Raw genomic sequence first — 17373 nt, 5'->3', positions numbered from 1 at the left:
GCTCTTTTTCTACTTGGTAACCTCGAAGATGATCTGGCCGTCAGTACACCCCACACCTCCCACCCACCTTGCCCGAGTTCTTGTTCGCCGCCATCTCCTTCTGGCCCTCGATGACCTCGGTCCACGGGAACGTCTTGTACACCTCGATCTTGTACTTGCCTGCGACGATGAGGGGGAGCGCGTGCTCCCTGAACCGCTGGAGCAGGTCGGCCTGGTACTCGAGCGTGCGGGAGCGGAGGGTGGACCCGCGGAGCTGGAGGCGCTTGGCGAGGAACATGGCGATGTTGGCCTTGTCGACAACGGCGCCGCTCATGAACGCGAGGAGGACCATGCGCGCGTCGCGGCGCATCACGGACAAGTTGCGCTGGAAGTAGTCTTTGCCGATAAAGTCGACGACGACGTCGACGCCCGAGTCGCTCTTCTTGATCTCCTCCTCAAAGTCTTGCGTCCGGTAGTTGATCACGTGCAGGCGCGGGTCGTTGTCCACCAGTTTCTGCAGGAAGGCCACTTTGTCGTCGCTGCCGCACGTCGTGAATACCTTGCCGGCCTTGCCGGTCTGCAGCGCCAGCTGGATTGCCGCGACGCCGACGCCGGAGGCGCCGGCGTGGATCAGGACGTTCTCGCCCTCCTTCAGGCCCGTTTCGAGGAAGAGGGCTTGGTACGCAGTCATCCAGTTCTCGGGGAGAGCGGCGGCCTGCACCCAGCTCAGCTCCTTGGGCTTGGGGAGGAGCATGGCCTCGGGGCTTGCGATGTACTCGGCGTATGCGCCCTGGAGGTCAGCGAGAAGCGGGGAGCATAGGTAGGGGAGGAGGCAGGGGAAATGAATGCAAGGGGAAACGACAACTCACACCAAAAGCAAGTCCAAACACCTCGTCGCCGACCTTGTACTGCGACGCGCCCTCGCCGAGCTCCGTGATGGTCCCGGCAAACTCGACGCCGAGGACAGTCTTACTAGCCTGCGGGGGGAGGTTGTACTTGCCCTCACGCTGGAGGAGGTCCATGCGGTTGAGGCCGAAAGTCTGGTGTGAGCTTCTCGCGCGCAAGCCGAGCCATTAGTGCCGCCGGCACAAACCCACCTCAATCTGGCATCAGCGCTGCATTACCCACACCCACTTTGACCAGCACCTCGCCCTTCTTGGGGCTCGGCGTCGGCTCCTCGCCGAGGTAGAGGTTCTCGACGGGCCCCTTGCCGTCCTTGATGAGGATGCAGCGCATGGTTTCGAGCGAGCGCGGGGTGGAGTGGAGCGGGCGGGCGAGGAGGGGGGCGGAGACGGCGGCGAGGCGGGCGGCGGCGCGGGTGTGGGGCGTGCGCGAGAGGAGGCGGAGAGAGGCGATGCCGCGGCGGGACATGGACATGGTCTAGAGTTGAGAGCGAGGAGGGTGGGAGATGGGCTGAGGGATACCTCCACCCCGGCCCGGCGTTCGGATGCCCGGTTGCCGGCTAAATCGAGCTTGTCTAATCTGCTAATCTCAGGCTGGAGGTGAGACTGGTAGCTCGTGATGTCATGTGGTGACTGACCGTTGGCTACTCCATCTACTGGAACATCTAGAACATCTACGGACAGTTAAAAGTGGCGGATCACATCTCCAGGCTCGCCGGCAAGTCGACCCTCTACTCGGCGCGGCTCGCCGCCATCCTCCTCCCCTTCGAGCGGGTACGGCTGGTCGCGCAGTCTCGCCATGGTGAGGGTATGTATGGTTTGGAGGTACTCGCGCGCCTTGGACTTGAGGCTGAGGAGACCAAAGTCCGAGAACCCCTGGTGGCCGAGCCCGACGATGGAGCAGAGCGCAGCGCCGAGATCCCGCGCTGCCTTTTTCTCGGCGGGGAAGAAGCTGTTGTTCGCCCAGTCTTCGCTGTTGATGATCTGCGTGGCGGGAGCTGCGGTGGTCGCGGGCGAGGATGGGAGGACGCGGCCAAAAGGCTCCATCCACGGGTCGAGGAGGACGGCGCGTTTGATGGGCAGTGGCTCGGCGTGCGGCGCCGTCTGGAGGAGGCGGAGGATCGTCGCGCCGCCGAAGGAGTGTCCCATCAGCTGAAGGTCTTGGACGTCCACCTTGTCTTTCAGTTGGTCCGCGAGGGATACCTCGCCGTCTGTCTCCCCCTCGCCAGAGAGGAAACGCTTGAAGCCGTTGTATGCAGCGTAGACTTCGCGCACGCGGAAATCAAGTTGGTGCGCGCGCCACACCATCATCTGGGGCGCCACAGCGGGGTCGGTGCCATCGTCCGTCCAGAGGCTTGAAGTTAGTTGTCTTCTCTTTGTTATTTATGCGAGAACGTACTCTGTCTGACCCAAACGGGTGAACAGCCGCTCCTCGCCTTCTCGAATCACGCACGGCCCCGAGCCGTCTGCGTGCTCCAGCGCGACGACGACATACCCCTCGCTCGCAAGCGACGAGCAGAAGTGGGAGTACGTGTTACGCGTGCCGACAAGGCCGTGGGAGAAGAGGACGAGTGGGAACCTACCGGCCGATGGGGGCGCAGCGGCGTGCACGGGCATGCGGACGCGCCCGAGGACGAGGCCGAGCGCCCATGCGCTCCACGAGCCAAAGTTCTTGCGGAGGTACGTCGCGTAGCCTGCGACAGCGCCCGCGAGGGGCTCGGGCACCCATGGCACGCCGGCTGCTAGGGGGCGGGGCGGTGTCGGGTAGTAGATGGCCAGGACGGATTCGGTGAGCGAAAGAGCGGGGGCGCCCGTTTTGAGCTTTGGGCCACCGACGTACCGCTCGCCCGGGGCGACGGGGATGCGGGCGACGGCGTATCCTGTTGCGTGGGGGCCGGGGCGGGGCTCGGGAAACGTCGAGCTCAAGATGGGAATGTACATGATGAGATGGGCGGTGGCGAGATGGTGGGGCGGGGGTGGTCGGGGGCGTTCGAGTTTGCCGCTGAGGGTGAGAGGGTGGAGGTGAGGTCATCGGCGCCGGGTCCTTGCTTCCGGGGGATGTGGGTGTGCGTCAGGCTGCATGCCATCGTAAGAGTAGTTTGGCGGACAGCAAAGATGCACTGCGGCGACATCGGGGCATGCTCGCTGGTGTAAGCGAGGGTCACTGTGTGTCTCCATGTCTGTACGCATCTGGTAGCTAGGAAAGTGGCTAGCCTCGCCGCCACCTCCGCAGCCATCCTGGTTATCGCAAGTCAGGCCGATGGTCATCCTCACCCGCGGGCCTCCAAGATACTGGAGCTACCCCGCAGACGCTGACGAGCTTTTCTCAACCCGCCCTCCGTGGTGGCCCACAACCCGCGCTCTCCGGCTATCTCTGTAGTTCTCCGTGCCGCGCTCAGTCTTGGCCGCCGTTGATGCTACATATCTGTTCTGATATCACGGGTGTTGCTCATAATTCTCCTCATGTTCTCATCCCACCATCGTCATCTACGCCCGGCCCGGTCACCTAACGGGCGCCAGAGTCTAGCAGAAGCCAGATCACTTGCCCCTTCTCTTGCCTCGCCAGCGTACAAAGTGCGCCCAGTAGCGCCTGCGCCAGCGCGAACGCTCGTCGGCCGTTGGCCGTCAGCCTCCAGCCGTCGTGGTCGGAGTGAGCGCCCAAGGCCAGGCCGCAAGACGATCAGGGCGTTTGGCCCTCGACGCCACCCCGACGCCGCGATTCACCAATGCACTCAGTAGTGGTGCCTTTGCCCCTCCCGCTTTTGCCATCCAGGTCAACCAAAGCCTCAAGCAGTTGTCAAAGTGAGACAGCTGAGACAGCTGCACGGCCATCGTAGAGCGCGTCGGGAGGCCAAGTCTGCCGGTGGGGGCGTGGGCGGGGTTGTCGCTGTGCCTGTGCGGGCGAAACCCTGTGGCCTGTGGCATCTGGCGAGCGCCAAGCTAGCTTTGGCGGGCGGCTTTCTGGCTCCTGCTGGCCGCTGGCCGCTGGCCTCTGGCCTGCTGAGGCTCTGGCCTGCTGAGGCTCTGGCACTGGCCGCATGGTGCATCCGAGACAGCATTGAGCGACGAGCGCGCGACGCACAAGAGCGCACAAGAGCGCACGAACGCACAGCAGCACGGCGGCACGCGCCGCGGCTGCCCCCGAAAGAGATGGACATGTGAGCGCCAGGCACACCCGGCAACTCTGGACTTGTTTGCCGGGCGCGGGCCGAGCGAGGCCGACGCGCGCAGCGGCGCGGCGGACGCGGCCTCGATCTCTCGTTATCTGTGCGTATGTGTACAGTAGAAATTTGGATGCGCTGGGCCATGTCCCTGCGCGCGCACGCACGCGCACTGGCAGCGGGCAGCGGGAAGGGGTATGTGCTGCGCATACTGTAAGGTACGCAATCGCACGGTGAAGAGCGCGCCGAGGACTAATGTTGCTGACGAGGGCTTGGTGGAAAAGCTCACGCCCCTCCGAGTGTCTGAGTCTTGGGGCATTTCTGACGCTCCGCTCGATCCTCTCTCAGACAGAGGATGAGGCTGGATGAGACTGGATGAGACTGGCAGACTCCACGCCCCGCGGCGGCGCCCCGTTAACCCCCCTCAGCGTCGCCCTCGACTATTAATCCCCGGCTGACTGTGGACGAGCCGCGAGCCGCGAGCCGCGAGCCGAGCCGACAAGCCGACCAGGACGGGAAAGAGAACAAGCACAAAGTACGAGTCACGCTTTGTGCTCGTGGGAATAATTCAACAGATGAGGTGCCAAGGTCTCTCTGAGAGGGGCACCATGAAAAGGACAGTTGTGAGTCACCCCCATCTGCCGAACCGAAAGTTATGTGTGTCTCTACGAGTAAGATCTGGGATATTTGGGCTAAGAAGCAGAACATGGAGATGAGAGCGAATAGAGTGCGCCGAGGTCTTGTCGGTGCAACGTCATGAGAGGGAGGAGGGGGAGGGGCGGGGTGTGGGGGGTATGAGAGGGCGAAGAGAATGCCAAGCCAAGGATGACAACGGCGAGGGGGAGAGGGGCAGAAGAGTGAGGTCGTCGAGGCCAAGGCCATATGACCCAGTCAAGCCAGTCAAGAACGCCACAGGTGGCCCATGGCTCGGTGAGACTTGTCTCGCGCGTCGAGGATTCAGAAGCTTTGCTACAGTATAATACATTGGGGCAACGCGCATTGAGGCGCAGTCCACATCGCCCCTCGCTGAGAGACAAACGATGAGCTCAAGGAGGCGCAGTAGAACACAAGACACAGAGAGAAAAGAGAAAGAGAGACACCAGAGGTACAGAGAGGGGCAGGGTTGAATATACCGAATGAGGAAGTAGTGCCCCCCCCGAGTCCTCCCTCCCTCAGGCAATCCAACGCGGGTCAAGTTGCCGGATCATGGTCCTCAGGGTCCACAGAGGTATCCGGTGTACAGTTGTACAGAGTGTGGGCTCAGGGTAAAGGTCATCGTGACCCGCGGGGGGGAACACATTCACCATACATATCATCTACTCTCCTCCCCATCCTCATCCTCATCCTCATCCTCATCCTCATCATCTCTCTCATCTTCATCATCTCTCTCAACTTCATCATCTCCCTCCTCCCCATCTACTAGCCCTCCTCACACCTCACACCCACACTAGCAGCGGAGTCCACGCCGCTGTCTTAATCCCCACCTCAACCCAACTCACCCCTTCCCTCCCTCACTCCCCTCCCCCCCCCCCCCCCCCCCCCACAACCCCCCTACCACAATGGCTCCCCGCAAGGGCAACGAGCCCGCCTCTTGGGAGGTCGACGCCGACAAGCCAAAGCCCGAGGGCGAGACCCGCATCCACCGCTCCTACGCCGCCAAGGACCTCGTTCTCCGTGAGTATCGCATCGCTGTGATTCCCCACCTCCGTTCTCGTTCTCCCGATGAGCCGACTGCGACGAGCGCGCAGTTCAGATGGCAGGTAGCAGGTGGCGACAGTCCGTTCGGCCAGCTCAACAGACCCGCGCACCCCGCGGTGGCGGCTTTTGGCTGCGAGTGTCACGGCCGACCTTGGTCGTAGTAACCTCCTCTGTCTTGGCGCCGGTCACGGGGTCGCCGCCTTCCTTCCCTTCTCATCTTGTTGGGGAGAGTGGCCACAACCTCCCCACTCCATCCTCCATGCTCCATCGTTTCAATCCCCTCCACGTCACATGCATCAGCGCGCCAGCGATCTCTTTGGGGGCAACTGCCTTTTGTTAGATCCCCCACAGCACCGCTACAGCGCTAGAGATCGGATCCAAAAGTGGCGTCCATGGGCGAGCGGAAACACGGACCTCGTCACTTTTCGGTGCATCGGTCTACGTCTTGTGTCCTTGCTCGTGCGGGGGGGGGGCGCAAGGGCGGTCGGGCGGGCGGGCATCGAATCCCGATTACTGGCCTCCAACACCTCCTGACGCCCGCACGGTGCGTTATGCATTCATTGCGCGTCGTGCGTCGTGCGTCGACGTCTCGGGGCCAAGCCAATAAGCTTAGCCGACGTCTTGGGCGAGTTGGTCGCGGGACCGGTGGCGGTCATCCCAGACAGACGCTGGCGTCATTTCTCCGCACACCCCAGCCACGTCACGGCCAAGATCCCACAATCTCCCCAATACTTCCCAGCACACCTCACTGGCTCTCCCGTACCGCCTTGGCGGGCGCGAATGCAGCTTTCCGCCTTGCACACGATCCTCGGAGCCGAGTTGGCTACCAACAAACAGTTGGCTGGTCGCCGGCTGCTGGCAGCTAGCTGCTTGGCACCTCGTCTGCTGGTGGTGCGTGGTACGTTGCGGGGAGTCACAGGGGTCCCAGACCGACCCACACCCCGCAACCGAGCGCCCCAGGCAAATTCTGCTTTTGGCGACAGTCCGTGCACCGCCTCCCACGACGGTTATCAATCACCGAACACCAGTGGCCGCTGGAGCCTCGGGGTCGTGGGGTGAGGAGACACGCAAGGAGAGCGGAATGAGGTGGAGGCCACGTTTCTTCTGCTCAGACATCTGCGACCCGGTCCGCACGAACACTCGTCACCCGTGGTCCAGAGCTTCCCCTCTTCTGACTGTTCGGGCATGCGCTGACCTCCTCAGGTCCCGAGGCTGGCATCGACACTGTCCACGATGTGATGCTCTATGCCGCCCGCACCCACGGCTCCAAGAATGCTCTTGGCGCCCGCGAGATCGAGCGTACCATCTCCGAGAGCAAGCAGATCACCAAGATTGTCAATGGCCAGGAGACCAAGGTCGACAAGGAGTGGACCTACTACAAGCTCACCCCCCTTGACTGGATCTCGTACGAGCAGGCGCTTCAGGAGGTTCGCGACATCGGTTCGGGTCTTCGCGAGCTCGGTGTCGGCAGCGAGGGCGAGACCTTCTTCAACATTTACGCTTCGACCCAGTAGGTTGAGCTCGGCTGACCAGATGCTGATGCCCTCCCCAGTCGCCACTGGATGCTCATGGCCCAGGCCTGTGCTTTCAACGCTGTCCCCATTTGCACGGCTTACGACTCGCTTGGCCCCGAAGGTCTCGCGCACTCGCTCAATGAGACCGAGGTCCGCGCCATGTTCACCAATGTTGACCTTCTTGGCACTCTGGCCAAGATCATCGGCAAGTGCCCCACTGTCCGTCTTGTTGTCTATGACGGCAAGCACGTCGACGAGGCCACCACGCAAAAGTTCCGCTCGATCCGTGACAGCATCACTCTTATCCACATCGACGAGGTTCGCGCCAAGGGCAAGGCTGCCCCCAAGGAGGCCGTCCCCGCCAACCGTGAGGACGTGTACTGCTGCATGTACACTTCGGGCTCGAGTGAGTATTCAGAGTAATCAAACAGCTGACGTACAGCTGGTACCCCCAAGGGCGTGCTGCTAACCCACGGCAACGTCACCTCTGCCAGTGAGTCAACGCTTGCGTCCGCCAACTAACGTGCAGTCGGCTCTGTCTGGAAGCTCCTCTACGAGTACCTCACCCCCGACGACACCTACCTCGCCTTCCTTCCCCTCGCCCACATTCTCGAGTTTGTCGTCGAGATGTCGTTCATCTTTGCCGGTCTCCCCATTGCCTACGGTAGAGTCAAGACTCTCACCGACGCTTCGGTCCGCGAGTCCAAGTCGGACATTATGGAGGCCCGTCCCTCGATCATGGTCGGTGTGCCCCAGGTTTGGGAGATTATCCGCAAGGGTATCCTCGGCAAGGTTGAGGGAGGTGGTGCCGTCAAGAAGGCCGTGTTCAACCTTGCCCTCAAGGCCAAGACTGCTGGCAAGGAGTACCACATTCCAGGTCTTGCTGGCCTCTCGGACGCCGTCGTTTTCAACACTGTCCGCGCTGGTACCGGTGGTCGCCTGAAGATTCTGTTCAGCGGTGGTGGCCCCGTCTCGCAGTCGACCCAAAAGTTCCTCTCGACCGCCCTCGTCATGATGATCCAGGGTGAGTAGTCTGCTCTTCATGCCCGCCTTACACGACCTTTTGCTGACATCCCCGCAGGCTACGGTCTTACCGAGGGCACTGCTATGGCCTGCATTCTCAACCCCGACTGGATGCGCTACAACGCGGTCGGCGGTCCCGTCCCCGGTGCCGAGATTAAGCTTGTCGACGTCGCCGAGGCCGGCTACTTCAGCACCAACAACCCGCCGCAGGGTGAGGTTCTGCTTCGTGGTCCCGCCATCTTCAAGGGCTACTACAAGCGCCCCGATCTTGACAAGGAGGCTTTCACCGAGGACGGTTGGTTCAGGACTGGTGACGTCGGACAGTGGAACAAGGACGGTACCCTGTCGATCATCGACCGTATCAAGAACCTCGTCAAGCTTCAGGGCGGCGAGTACATTGCGCTCGAGCACCTCGAGTCGGTGTACAAGTCGGCCAGCTTTGTTCTCAACGGCTGTGTCATCGCGAACGCCAACCACACCCACCCCGCCATGGTCATCATGGCCCACCCCGTCAACCTGCCTGCGTTTGCCAAGCAGCGTGGCCTGGGCGACCACGGCGACCTCGACGCGTACTGCGAGGACCCCGCTGTTGTCACGGCGTGTCTCAAGGAGATGAACGACATTGGCAAGAAGCAGGGTCTGAAGGGAATGGAGCTGCTCGAGGCCATTGTCCTTACGCCTGACGAGTGGACTCCCGAGTCTGGGTTCCTTACTGCTGCGCAGAGTGAGTGGAACCTGCTTGCCCAAAGTGTCTGTGTAAGAATACATGCTGACCACCCCTACAGAGCTGCAGCGCAAGACGATCGAGACTCACTACAAGGACAAGATCAATGCCGTCTACAAGCTCAACTAAAGAGTCGTGTAGTGGTGCATTTGATCTGGTTCATGAGTAGTGTGTAGTTGTGAGTAGAGACTCGCCTCGAGTCTTGTTAGGTCCATACAGTCCGTAGTTTCGAACTGAGCATGTAACGTAATATTGTCGGTATGGAGCAGGGCGTAATGTACTGTCGATAAGAGCAGTGGCGTTGCGTATTAATAGCTCTTTTGATCTGGAGGCAATCAAGCGAAGAGGCCGGAATAGTGATCCCGGGGGATTATACTCTACCGAGTAGGGAAGCTCCAAGTGTATCAGGTCCCTCCACTTTAGATGAGTGCGGACTTTGATTGCCCGACGATCCGAGACGACTCCGACTCCACTTTGCATCTTCAGTTCACAACACCCACCCTCTCTCAATCAAAATGGCCACCACCAAGCAGCCCCTCTGGCTCCGCTGTGAGAAGAAGCCTCACGAGCACCGCTCCGCTCTCACCCCCACCACCGCCAAGACCCTCCTTGACGCCGGCTTCGACGTCTACGTCGAGCGCGACCCCCAACGCATCTTTGACGATGCCGAGTTTGAGGCGTAAGTCTGTTTCTCTAGCTTTGGCGACACAGCTGATGACAAGTATTGGCGCCAAGATCGTCGAGCACAACTCGTGGCCCAGTGCCCCCCACGACGTCCCCATCATTGGCCTCAAGGAGCTGCCCGAGTCTGAGTGAGTTGGACGCGATCGGTGAACCTGCAGGCCGGGCCCGTGTGTTGCCTTATCAAGCAGTCGTCACTCTGTGGTAGACTTTGATATGTGTGACCAGCCCGTGGGAATTTATGCGCAAAGTTCTCCCTCCACAACACATATCCGCTGACCGCAGCGAGCCCCTCCCCCACACCCACATCCAGTTCGCGCACTGCTACAAGCAGCAGGGCGGCTGGAACGATGTCCTCCGCCGTTTCGCCAAGGGCAAGGGCACGCTCTACGACCTCGAGTTCCTTGAGGACCCGGTGACGAAGCGCCGTGTCGCTGCCTTTGGCTTCCACGCTGGTTTCGCCGGCGCCGCGGCTGGCGCGCTCGCGTACGCCGCCCAGAAGGAGGACGGCGGAAAGGGTGTGCTCAAGGGCCTCAAGCCGTACCCCAACGAGGACGCCATGGTCGCCGAGGTGAGCGCGGCGCTCAACAAGGCCGGCGGTGCCGAGAACGTGCGCGTGCTCGTCATCGGCGCGCTCGGCCGCTGCGGCTCGGGCGCCGTCGACCTCTTCCGCAAGGCCGGCCTCAAGGAGGAGAACATCCTCAAGTGGGACATGGCCGAGACGGCCAAGGGTGGGCCGTTCCAGGAGATTCTCGACGTCGACATCTTCGTCAACTGCATCTACCTGTCGCAGCCGATCCCCAAGTTTGTGACGCGTGACACGATGAACGCCGCCGGGCCTGAGAGACGCCTCGCCGTCGTCGTCGACGTCTCGTGCGACACTACCAACCCGCACAACCCTATCCCGATCTACGACATCAACACCACTTTCCCCGAGCCCACCGTCGAGGTCGGCGGCCTCGACAAGCGCTGCACCGTCATCTCCATCGACCACCTGCCCACCCTCCTCCCCCGCGAGGCCAGCGAGCAGTTCTCCACCGACCTCCTCCCCCACCTCCTCACCCTGCCCAACCGCGCCAACGAGCCCGTGTGGACCAACGCCGAGAAGCTCTTCCGCCAGAAGCTCGCCGAGGCTGCCGCCGAGGACAAGAAGCTTGGTATCAACTAGATTGTGTGCGTAGGTGTGGGCGTGCTCGCGTAGCAAACTGTGCCGTGCGAGCAAGTGCGGTTGAGCTAGGGCCGAAGCTGTGACATGCATTCTAGACTGCATCAGAAGGTTGTATTCGCCGTGTCAGATGCATGTCGGGTGTACGTGCTTTCCCAGGCGATGTGGGTGGGATGGCCATGGAGCGAGGTTCTTTCGACGAGCGTGTCGGAGCAATGCTCTCCTCCTTGTGTAACTGCATTGGACCAGGTCAGATCATCCAAGCGCCATCTTGACGGTATTACCATCACATGGAATGGCTTCATGTGTCTCTCGCGATCTCGCGATCTCGCTCACGCCCCCAGCAACCTCCATCGTGGTGACGAGTGCGCAGGTGCGAGGCGGGGCGTGACTGCCTCGATCTAGAGATCCATGTCCATGTCCATGTCCATGTCCACTTTCCTGTCTCGTCTCAAACATGCAGCTATGCGCATCCCGGAAAACATGCTGTAAAAAGCAACGTGCTGGGGCGCGATCTCGACGCTCTGTACCTGTGCATCCGCGCAAGATCAAAAACGCCGTCACCCGATCCAGACTCTCAGCGTTCCACCTGTCGGCAGTCCGAGCTCGCCCAAGCGTCTGTTGCACTGGCCGCCCGCCGATGCCATCTATGCAGCACTGGAACGACTGTAGCCCGCCTAAGGCCCCAACCACCTCTCTGCAGAGGTGCCAGTGGTGTGTACTGCAGATGGAACGTCGGCCTCGGTGGTGCGGAACATGTCCTCAGCGACGAATGATGGCGCATAAACATCGGATAAACCCTCCAGCGTCATGCGATCTCCAACTTATTTTCACTTGGCGACTCGTTTTGAACGCTTCCGACGCCTCCAACTGTCACCTCCGACCCGCTCTGTCCCACTTCGTACACTACACCTTTCACTAATCACCGCGACATCCATGAGTCTCCCCTCTGCGGGCCCAAGCCGGCCCGGGCCAGTTTCGACGTCCCCGCCGCCCCACTCCACCCTTCCTTCCCCGCCCCCGACCGCGACGTCGAGCACGACCGCAACTTCGAGCACGAGCAAAAGCACGGGCACGAGCACGGGGACGATCAACCCGCTCGCACTGCGGGTCGAGGAGCGCGAGGGCCGCGGCCGCGGCGTGTTCGCGCGCGCGCCCATTCCCGCGGGCACGGTGCTCGAGGACGCGCCGGTGCTCGTGCTCACCAAGCAGCAGTGGGAGGACGGGCGGATGGACGACACCGTGTTGGGCGAGTACGGGTTTTGCTGGGCGAACGGCGGCATGGCGCTGGGTTTGGGCATCGGTGAGTCGGTGGTTGAGGAAAGTTGGATACGGGATGGTACTGATACTAATCGTTCACCCGTGACCGCGCTTCAATGTCCCGCACTGTGTCTTGCCATCTCCGCTCGCGTCTGGAACACCGCACGCGCCACCTCTTGCGAATCTCGGACACGGCCTACGGCTTTCCCCTTGACAAACACACTACGTGCACAACGACACCTTGATCGCATGCCTGTTGTTTGTCTCGATCGACATTCCTTACGTGTTCTCGCACACTTCCCTCCCTCTTGCAACATCGTCACAACAGCCTCACTCTTCAACCACTCCTCAAGCCCCAACGTCAACTTCATCCGCGACTTTGCAGCCGGCACTATTCGCTTCACGACGAGCCGGGCCGTCGACCCCGACGAGGAACTGTGTATCTGCTACAGCGCCGACGAGACCAAGCTGTGGTTCCTGCCGACTGGGCAGCGCCCGCGGCCGCCAACGCCTAGCGACGACGGCGACGGGTCGGAGCGTCTTGCTGCGCTGCAGATTGACGACAACGAGGCTGAACGCGAAGCGTGGGAGGCTAAGGAGCGCGCTCGCGAGACCCGCCGCCAAGCTGGCGGCAGCACACACTCGGCCAAGGAGGCGCGGCGCGCCAAGTGGCGTGCAAAGCAGGAGAAGAATATGGCCAAAGAGGCGATTGTCGCGCCTCAGCCTCTACCCGCGATGAACGGGAAGGGGTTGCTGAGCGCGTCAACAGCGATTGACACTCCTTCCGCTGCTCCATCTTCCTCCCTGTTCCCTATGGAGGAGCGGCCTGCCAACCTCCCGCCAGCCCTTCACTCGGACAGCAACAATGCGCGCAGGGAGGGTCCAGTCGAGGTGCCGTCAGCTCTCGAGTGGGATGAGGCTGGTCCGAGCGAGCTGCCGGAGGCGGAGTGGAGTGTGCTGCGTCGCGCTCGTGGACCTGTGGAGATGGAGGAGGAGGCAGAGGACGACAACAGCGCACTGAGTGAGAACCTAAATCGCGATTGCGCTGATCTAAGTCAAAGTATGGGCGATCGATGCGACACCAGGGACGTTTATGAAGGAGGTGCTCGACTTCACAAAGAAGGGTGTGCCGCAGGACGAGCGTATGCGGCATCTGAAGCGCGTCCGGCGCATCCCTGGCACGGGCGGCGAGGAGCGGGTGCTGGTCGCAGCGGCTATGGTCGACACGCTCAGCGAGGACGAGTTGCGCGCACGGTTGGCGGAGTTCGACGAGCGGCTTGGCGCACTCCCCGTCGAGGTCGTTGATACCCCGCGCGCGGCGGCCAAGACGGCCGAGCAGCTGCGTGTGCGCAACACATACTGGCCGGTGCTCTACGCCCCGGCCATGCCACGGTACAGCGACGCGCGTGGCTTTTCCGCAGCCAAGCTTTCGTGGGTGCGCGCCGGGATCGAGCGCGTCCTGGCGGACGCGCGCGCTGCAAAGGTACGCGGCGAGCTCCCTGTCGCCGTGTACGTCGCGTCTCCGCCTGAGGCGCTGTATCCGCCCAGCGACGGCTTCATTCCGCCGACGGACGGCTTGCGCGGCGCCGCGGCGGATACGCGCACATCGTGCGCGCACCCGCTACGGCACGCGGTGCTGAACGCCATCGCAGCGGTCGCGCGCCTGCGCACCGCCCCGCCCTTCTCCGAGATCACCCCCAGCCGCAACGGCGCAGACTACCTCCTCACGAGCATGAGCTTGTTCGTCACGCACGAGCCGTGCGTCATGTGCGCCATGGCGCTGCTGCACTCGCGCGTGCGTGAGGTCTTCTTCGTCTTCCCCCGGCCACGGGCGGGCGGGTTCGAGGGCAGCTTTGGCGTACACAGCCGCCGCGATCTCAACCACCGGTTCGACGCGTGGCGCTGGATGGGTGACGTAGACGCCGAGGCGTACGCCATCCCGGAGAGTGTTGAGATATAGTGATGTCGTGGGGAGAGTGATGCACGCAGTGTCTTGAGAGGAATGGCGGGCATGGCTGGAAGGCTGGTAATGCGGCAAGTCGTCGAACTCTGCATTGGCCCGCCTGTTAACACAACACAAACACCTATGCATATATTACATGTCGTAGCGGTCGTGACGTAACTAATGCACAATAAACAAGAACGTGACAAGAAACCTCCTGCTCGTCTCCCCGTCGCAAGGCCAACAAAAAAATCTACTCGTGATCGTGGCTCGATCCCATGCTCCAGAGCGTGCTGATACTCTCACGCGCGCGGTGGTGCGACGGGCTCGTAACGAGCGGCTTGTCCGCAATTGTCTCGACGGCACCCCCCCCTCCACCTGCGCTCACGGACGGCGATGTCGCGCTGCTCGTCCCGCTCATGCTGAAGCTCTGTGCGCTGTGGCGAGACAGCGTGCTCCCGTTGCTGCTGCGGTTGCGGCGAGCCGAAGGCTTTGGCGGTGCAGTGAATGCGGTCGCATTCTTGCCTTCGGCGAGGAGGCGAGCCTGCTCGCGCTCACGCGCGTCGAATGCGCGCAGCGCGGCCTCGGGATCCTGCGTGTCCAGGTCGATGCGCGTCGAGGATGAGTCGCTCAGCGCAGTGCTCAGACGCGAGAGTGGCGTGGTGCTGCCACGCTGGCCCTCTGGTGGAGTGGGCGCAGGTGCAGCGGCCGGTGCACTCGCGCGCGACAGACGGCGTGAAAGCCACCCTGCTGCACCGGAAACGGCCGTGGCGGATGGTGTTGCCGGCTTCTCTTCGAACGAGGACGTCTCGGACACAGGCGACGTGATACCCATCAGCTTGAGGTTGGCCTCCATGCGTGCACGCTCGCGGCGGTCCTCCTCATCCTCCTCTTGTGGCGCCAGTTTGCGAGCAACGGAGGCGCCGCCGGAACTGATTGGGCTCAGAGTCACAGCCGGTGACGACTGTGCCTTGGGCGGGCTCTGCCCGGCCGGCGCCGCGCGTGATGCCAGCTGCAGAGGCTTGAGCTGTGGCTTGGGCTCGGGCTTCTCTGGCGCCCCAAAACCGAGCGACCGAAAGTCAATTGAGAAGCCTCTGCGAGCTCGCTTGTCCGCGTCCTTCGCAGCAAGGACAGGGCCCTTGGAAGACGCAGCGGCTGGGACGGCTGGCGGGGTTGGAGGCGTAACCGACGAAGTGACGTACATGCTTTGTGGGCGTGCACGGGGCGCGGGAGGTTGGGTGGGGGGAGTAGTTTCCTTTGCGGGCGGGTGAGGGAGCGCTTCGGGAAGCGGTGGGGGGCCATTCTGTTCCATGTCTGCAGCGAGCTCAAGGACACTGGGCCGAATCTTGCCATTTGCGAGTGACCGAGTGCCGCGGCGTGTGCGGTAATCAACTGAGAGCACGTGCTCAAACCCCTCAGATGCAATGATGCGGTCGAGAATCTTGGAGCAGTAAAGCGACAGAGCCTTGTTGGCTTCCTTGAGCGCCTTGACTTGAGAGCGGACGTCTTCCATTTCCGCCATGGAGCCGAGTTCGGTTGCCAGGGAGTGGCCATTGGGGCGTGTCGGGGATGTGAGGTCAATGTTGTACGAGCCGCCAGAGGTGACGCGCAGAAGCGCGCGATCCGACTCCTCAAAGATGGGCTGTTGCGCGTCAAGTTCGGAGTGGAGTTCATCCATCTCGAGCTGCTCTTCGAGTGTCTCGAGCGCGCTGGGCTCCTTGCGTCTGATAGAAGAGGGAGTGATCGCGCCCTCGCCGGGGGGTGGCGACGTCGAGGCCTCCGGAATTAGGCCGCCTCTCATGTGGCCGGCGAGCGTGCGCTCCTCGATTAGCAGCTGCCAGCTCTCATTCTCCTCTATAAGACGCGAGTTTTCCGATTTGATCTCGTGCATCTCGTCCGCAAGTGTTGTGAGCTGCGCGACGAGCGTTTGGTGACTTGCTGAGAGGGTGATAAGCTCTTCTTGCAGTGCTGCCGTCGCTCCATTCTTGTCACCATCCTCTCCACTTGGCCGCGCAATGCGCTCAGTGGTCAAGGACTTTATCCGATGAACGAGGTGATTCTGGTCCGCCTGGTGCACCATTCGTTCTGCCTCGAAGGCCTTCTCCTGTGAAGACGTCAGCCTCTGACAAAGACATGTCGCATCGGGTTCCTCGTTCAGGAACGGGCGCAAACTCACTTGGTCGGCATAGCGGCGCTGCTGCTGTCGGAGCTGACGCTCGACGTCCTCGAGGTTGCGCCGGAGATGGTCGATGATGTCGTTGGCGCCCTCGAGATGCTCTTCCATCTCGCCCTGTGCGGCGAACGAGGCGTCAAACTTGTCGCGCAATGCCATGTTGGCCGATTCCATTTCTGCGATCCGAGCTTCGAGATCGCGTTGGCCCGTGGTCAGGTCGTCGACCTGTGCGACAAGCTAATCGAGTGTGAGCACGATGCACGATGCACGAAGTGAGGGGGGGGGGGGGGGTGTGTGACGATGTGTGATGTGATGCCTGTGCGTGGCAACTGCGTGGTGTGCAGGGAGGGTTGGGCAGCGTGCACCTTCCTTTGCAGGTCAACACGTCTGAACCATCTCGAGGATCTCGTCCACCACGCTGGACCCATCGCAAGCGGCTGTGAGCTATGGAGACATTTACCCAGCCATCGCTCAGCGCCCTGGCCCACAGTCCGCTTTGTGATTGAGGGTCACTGCTTTGGCGTTGCTGACTATGTAGGCCATTTGGCCATTGCCGCAGACTGGGGCTGGGTGGTGGGTTTGTGCGGCCGGTCCCGCCCGCCAGCCGTTTTCCCCCCGTTACCGCACACGCACCTTTTCGTTCTGGGACCACTCTTTGCGGAGGGCATCCTGAAGAGCCTCCCTGCTTGCACGCATCAGTTCATCTTCCGTGCGCTCGGCCACCGTTCCTGTAAACCGCTCAGGCGTACTGCGACCCGAGACGCCGGTGTCCTTGTCGAAGAGCGCCGAGGACCGAAGTGCCGGGGAAGAGCGTGGACTTGGTGTTCCCGAGGATTGGTAGCTGGCTCGCTTGAGACGGACTTGACCAGGTCCTTTTGGGCGAGGTTGAAGTATGGGGGTAGAGTCGGTTGGTGAGACGGCCATGCCACCGACGCGGGGAGGAGAGCCGACGGTGGCAGTGGCGGTGTCGACCAAGGGGGAATGTGATCCGGAGAGTGGGCGGCGAGCGGGTCTAGTGGGAGTTGGCCTGTCGTGTTTGGGGGCTGGCTTCATGTCTTGAGGGAGAAGAAGCTGTGAGAAGAAAGAGGAGGAGAGCGAGATGGCGAGGAGGAGAGAGAGATAAGAGAGAGAGAGAGAGAGAGAGAGAGAGA

The 17373-nt window shown here is 61.9% G+C and overlaps 6 protein-coding genes across 6 annotated transcripts; 3 read left to right on the top strand and 3 right to left on the bottom strand.

Annotated features, from left to right (window-relative positions):
- Positions 1-9: 9 nt before the first annotated feature.
- On the bottom strand, positions 10-1215 carry COLE_07614 (uncharacterized protein; the record flags this gene model as incomplete). The annotated part of the gene is made up of 4 exons (XM_018420932.2): positions 10-33; positions 68-769; positions 849-1019; positions 1114-1215. 4 exons carry the CDS (start codon positions 1213-1215, stop codon positions 10-12), a joined length of 999 nt encoding a protein of 332 aa, XP_018277083.1.
- Positions 1216-1565: 350 nt separating this feature from the next.
- Positions 1566-2822, bottom strand: COLE_07613 (uncharacterized protein; the record flags this gene model as incomplete). The annotated part of the gene is made up of 2 exons (XM_018426857.2): positions 1566-2235; positions 2281-2822. The coding sequence occupies 2 exons, from the start codon at positions 2820-2822 to the stop codon at positions 1566-1568; spliced, it is 1212 nt and encodes a 403-aa protein (XP_018277082.1).
- A 2779-nt stretch (positions 2823-5601) lies between these two features.
- COLE_07612 (uncharacterized protein) lies at positions 5602-9130 on the top strand (the record flags this gene model as incomplete). The annotated part of the gene is made up of 7 exons (XM_018426856.2): positions 5602-5716; positions 6944-7250; positions 7293-7660; positions 7697-7747; positions 7784-8278; positions 8336-9001; positions 9063-9130. 7 exons carry the CDS (start codon positions 5602-5604, stop codon positions 9128-9130), a joined length of 2070 nt encoding a protein of 689 aa, XP_018277081.1.
- Positions 9131-9516: 386 nt separating this feature from the next.
- COLE_07611 (uncharacterized protein) lies at positions 9517-10850 on the top strand (the record flags this gene model as incomplete). Its single annotated transcript, XM_018423813.2, has 3 exons — positions 9517-9680; positions 9724-9813; positions 9968-10850. The coding sequence occupies 3 exons, from the start codon at positions 9517-9519 to the stop codon at positions 10848-10850; spliced, it is 1137 nt and encodes a 378-aa protein (XP_018277080.1).
- A 933-nt stretch (positions 10851-11783) lies between these two features.
- On the top strand, positions 11784-14067 carry COLE_07610 (uncharacterized protein; the record flags this gene model as incomplete). Its single annotated transcript, XM_018423812.2, has 3 exons — positions 11784-12150; positions 12436-13128; positions 13163-14067. 3 exons carry the CDS (start codon positions 11784-11786, stop codon positions 14065-14067), a joined length of 1965 nt encoding a protein of 654 aa, XP_018277079.1.
- A 235-nt stretch (positions 14068-14302) lies between these two features.
- COLE_07609 (uncharacterized protein) lies at positions 14303-17275 on the bottom strand (the record flags this gene model as incomplete). The annotated part of the gene is made up of 3 exons (XM_018426855.2): positions 14303-16153; positions 16226-16459; positions 16856-17275. 3 exons carry the CDS (start codon positions 17273-17275, stop codon positions 14303-14305), a joined length of 2505 nt encoding a protein of 834 aa, XP_018277078.1.
- Positions 17276-17373: the final 98 nt, after the last annotated feature.

This window comes from Cutaneotrichosporon oleaginosum, assembly GCF_008065305.1.
Source record: "Cutaneotrichosporon oleaginosum strain ATCC 20508 chromosome Unknown ATCC20508_contig08, whole genome shotgun sequence".
In the NCBI taxonomy this organism is placed as follows: domain Eukaryota; kingdom Fungi; phylum Basidiomycota; class Tremellomycetes; order Trichosporonales; family Trichosporonaceae; genus Cutaneotrichosporon; species Cutaneotrichosporon oleaginosum.
The sequence above is the reverse complement of the archived record's forward strand: the minus strand, read 5'-3'. Positions and strand labels throughout refer to the sequence as shown.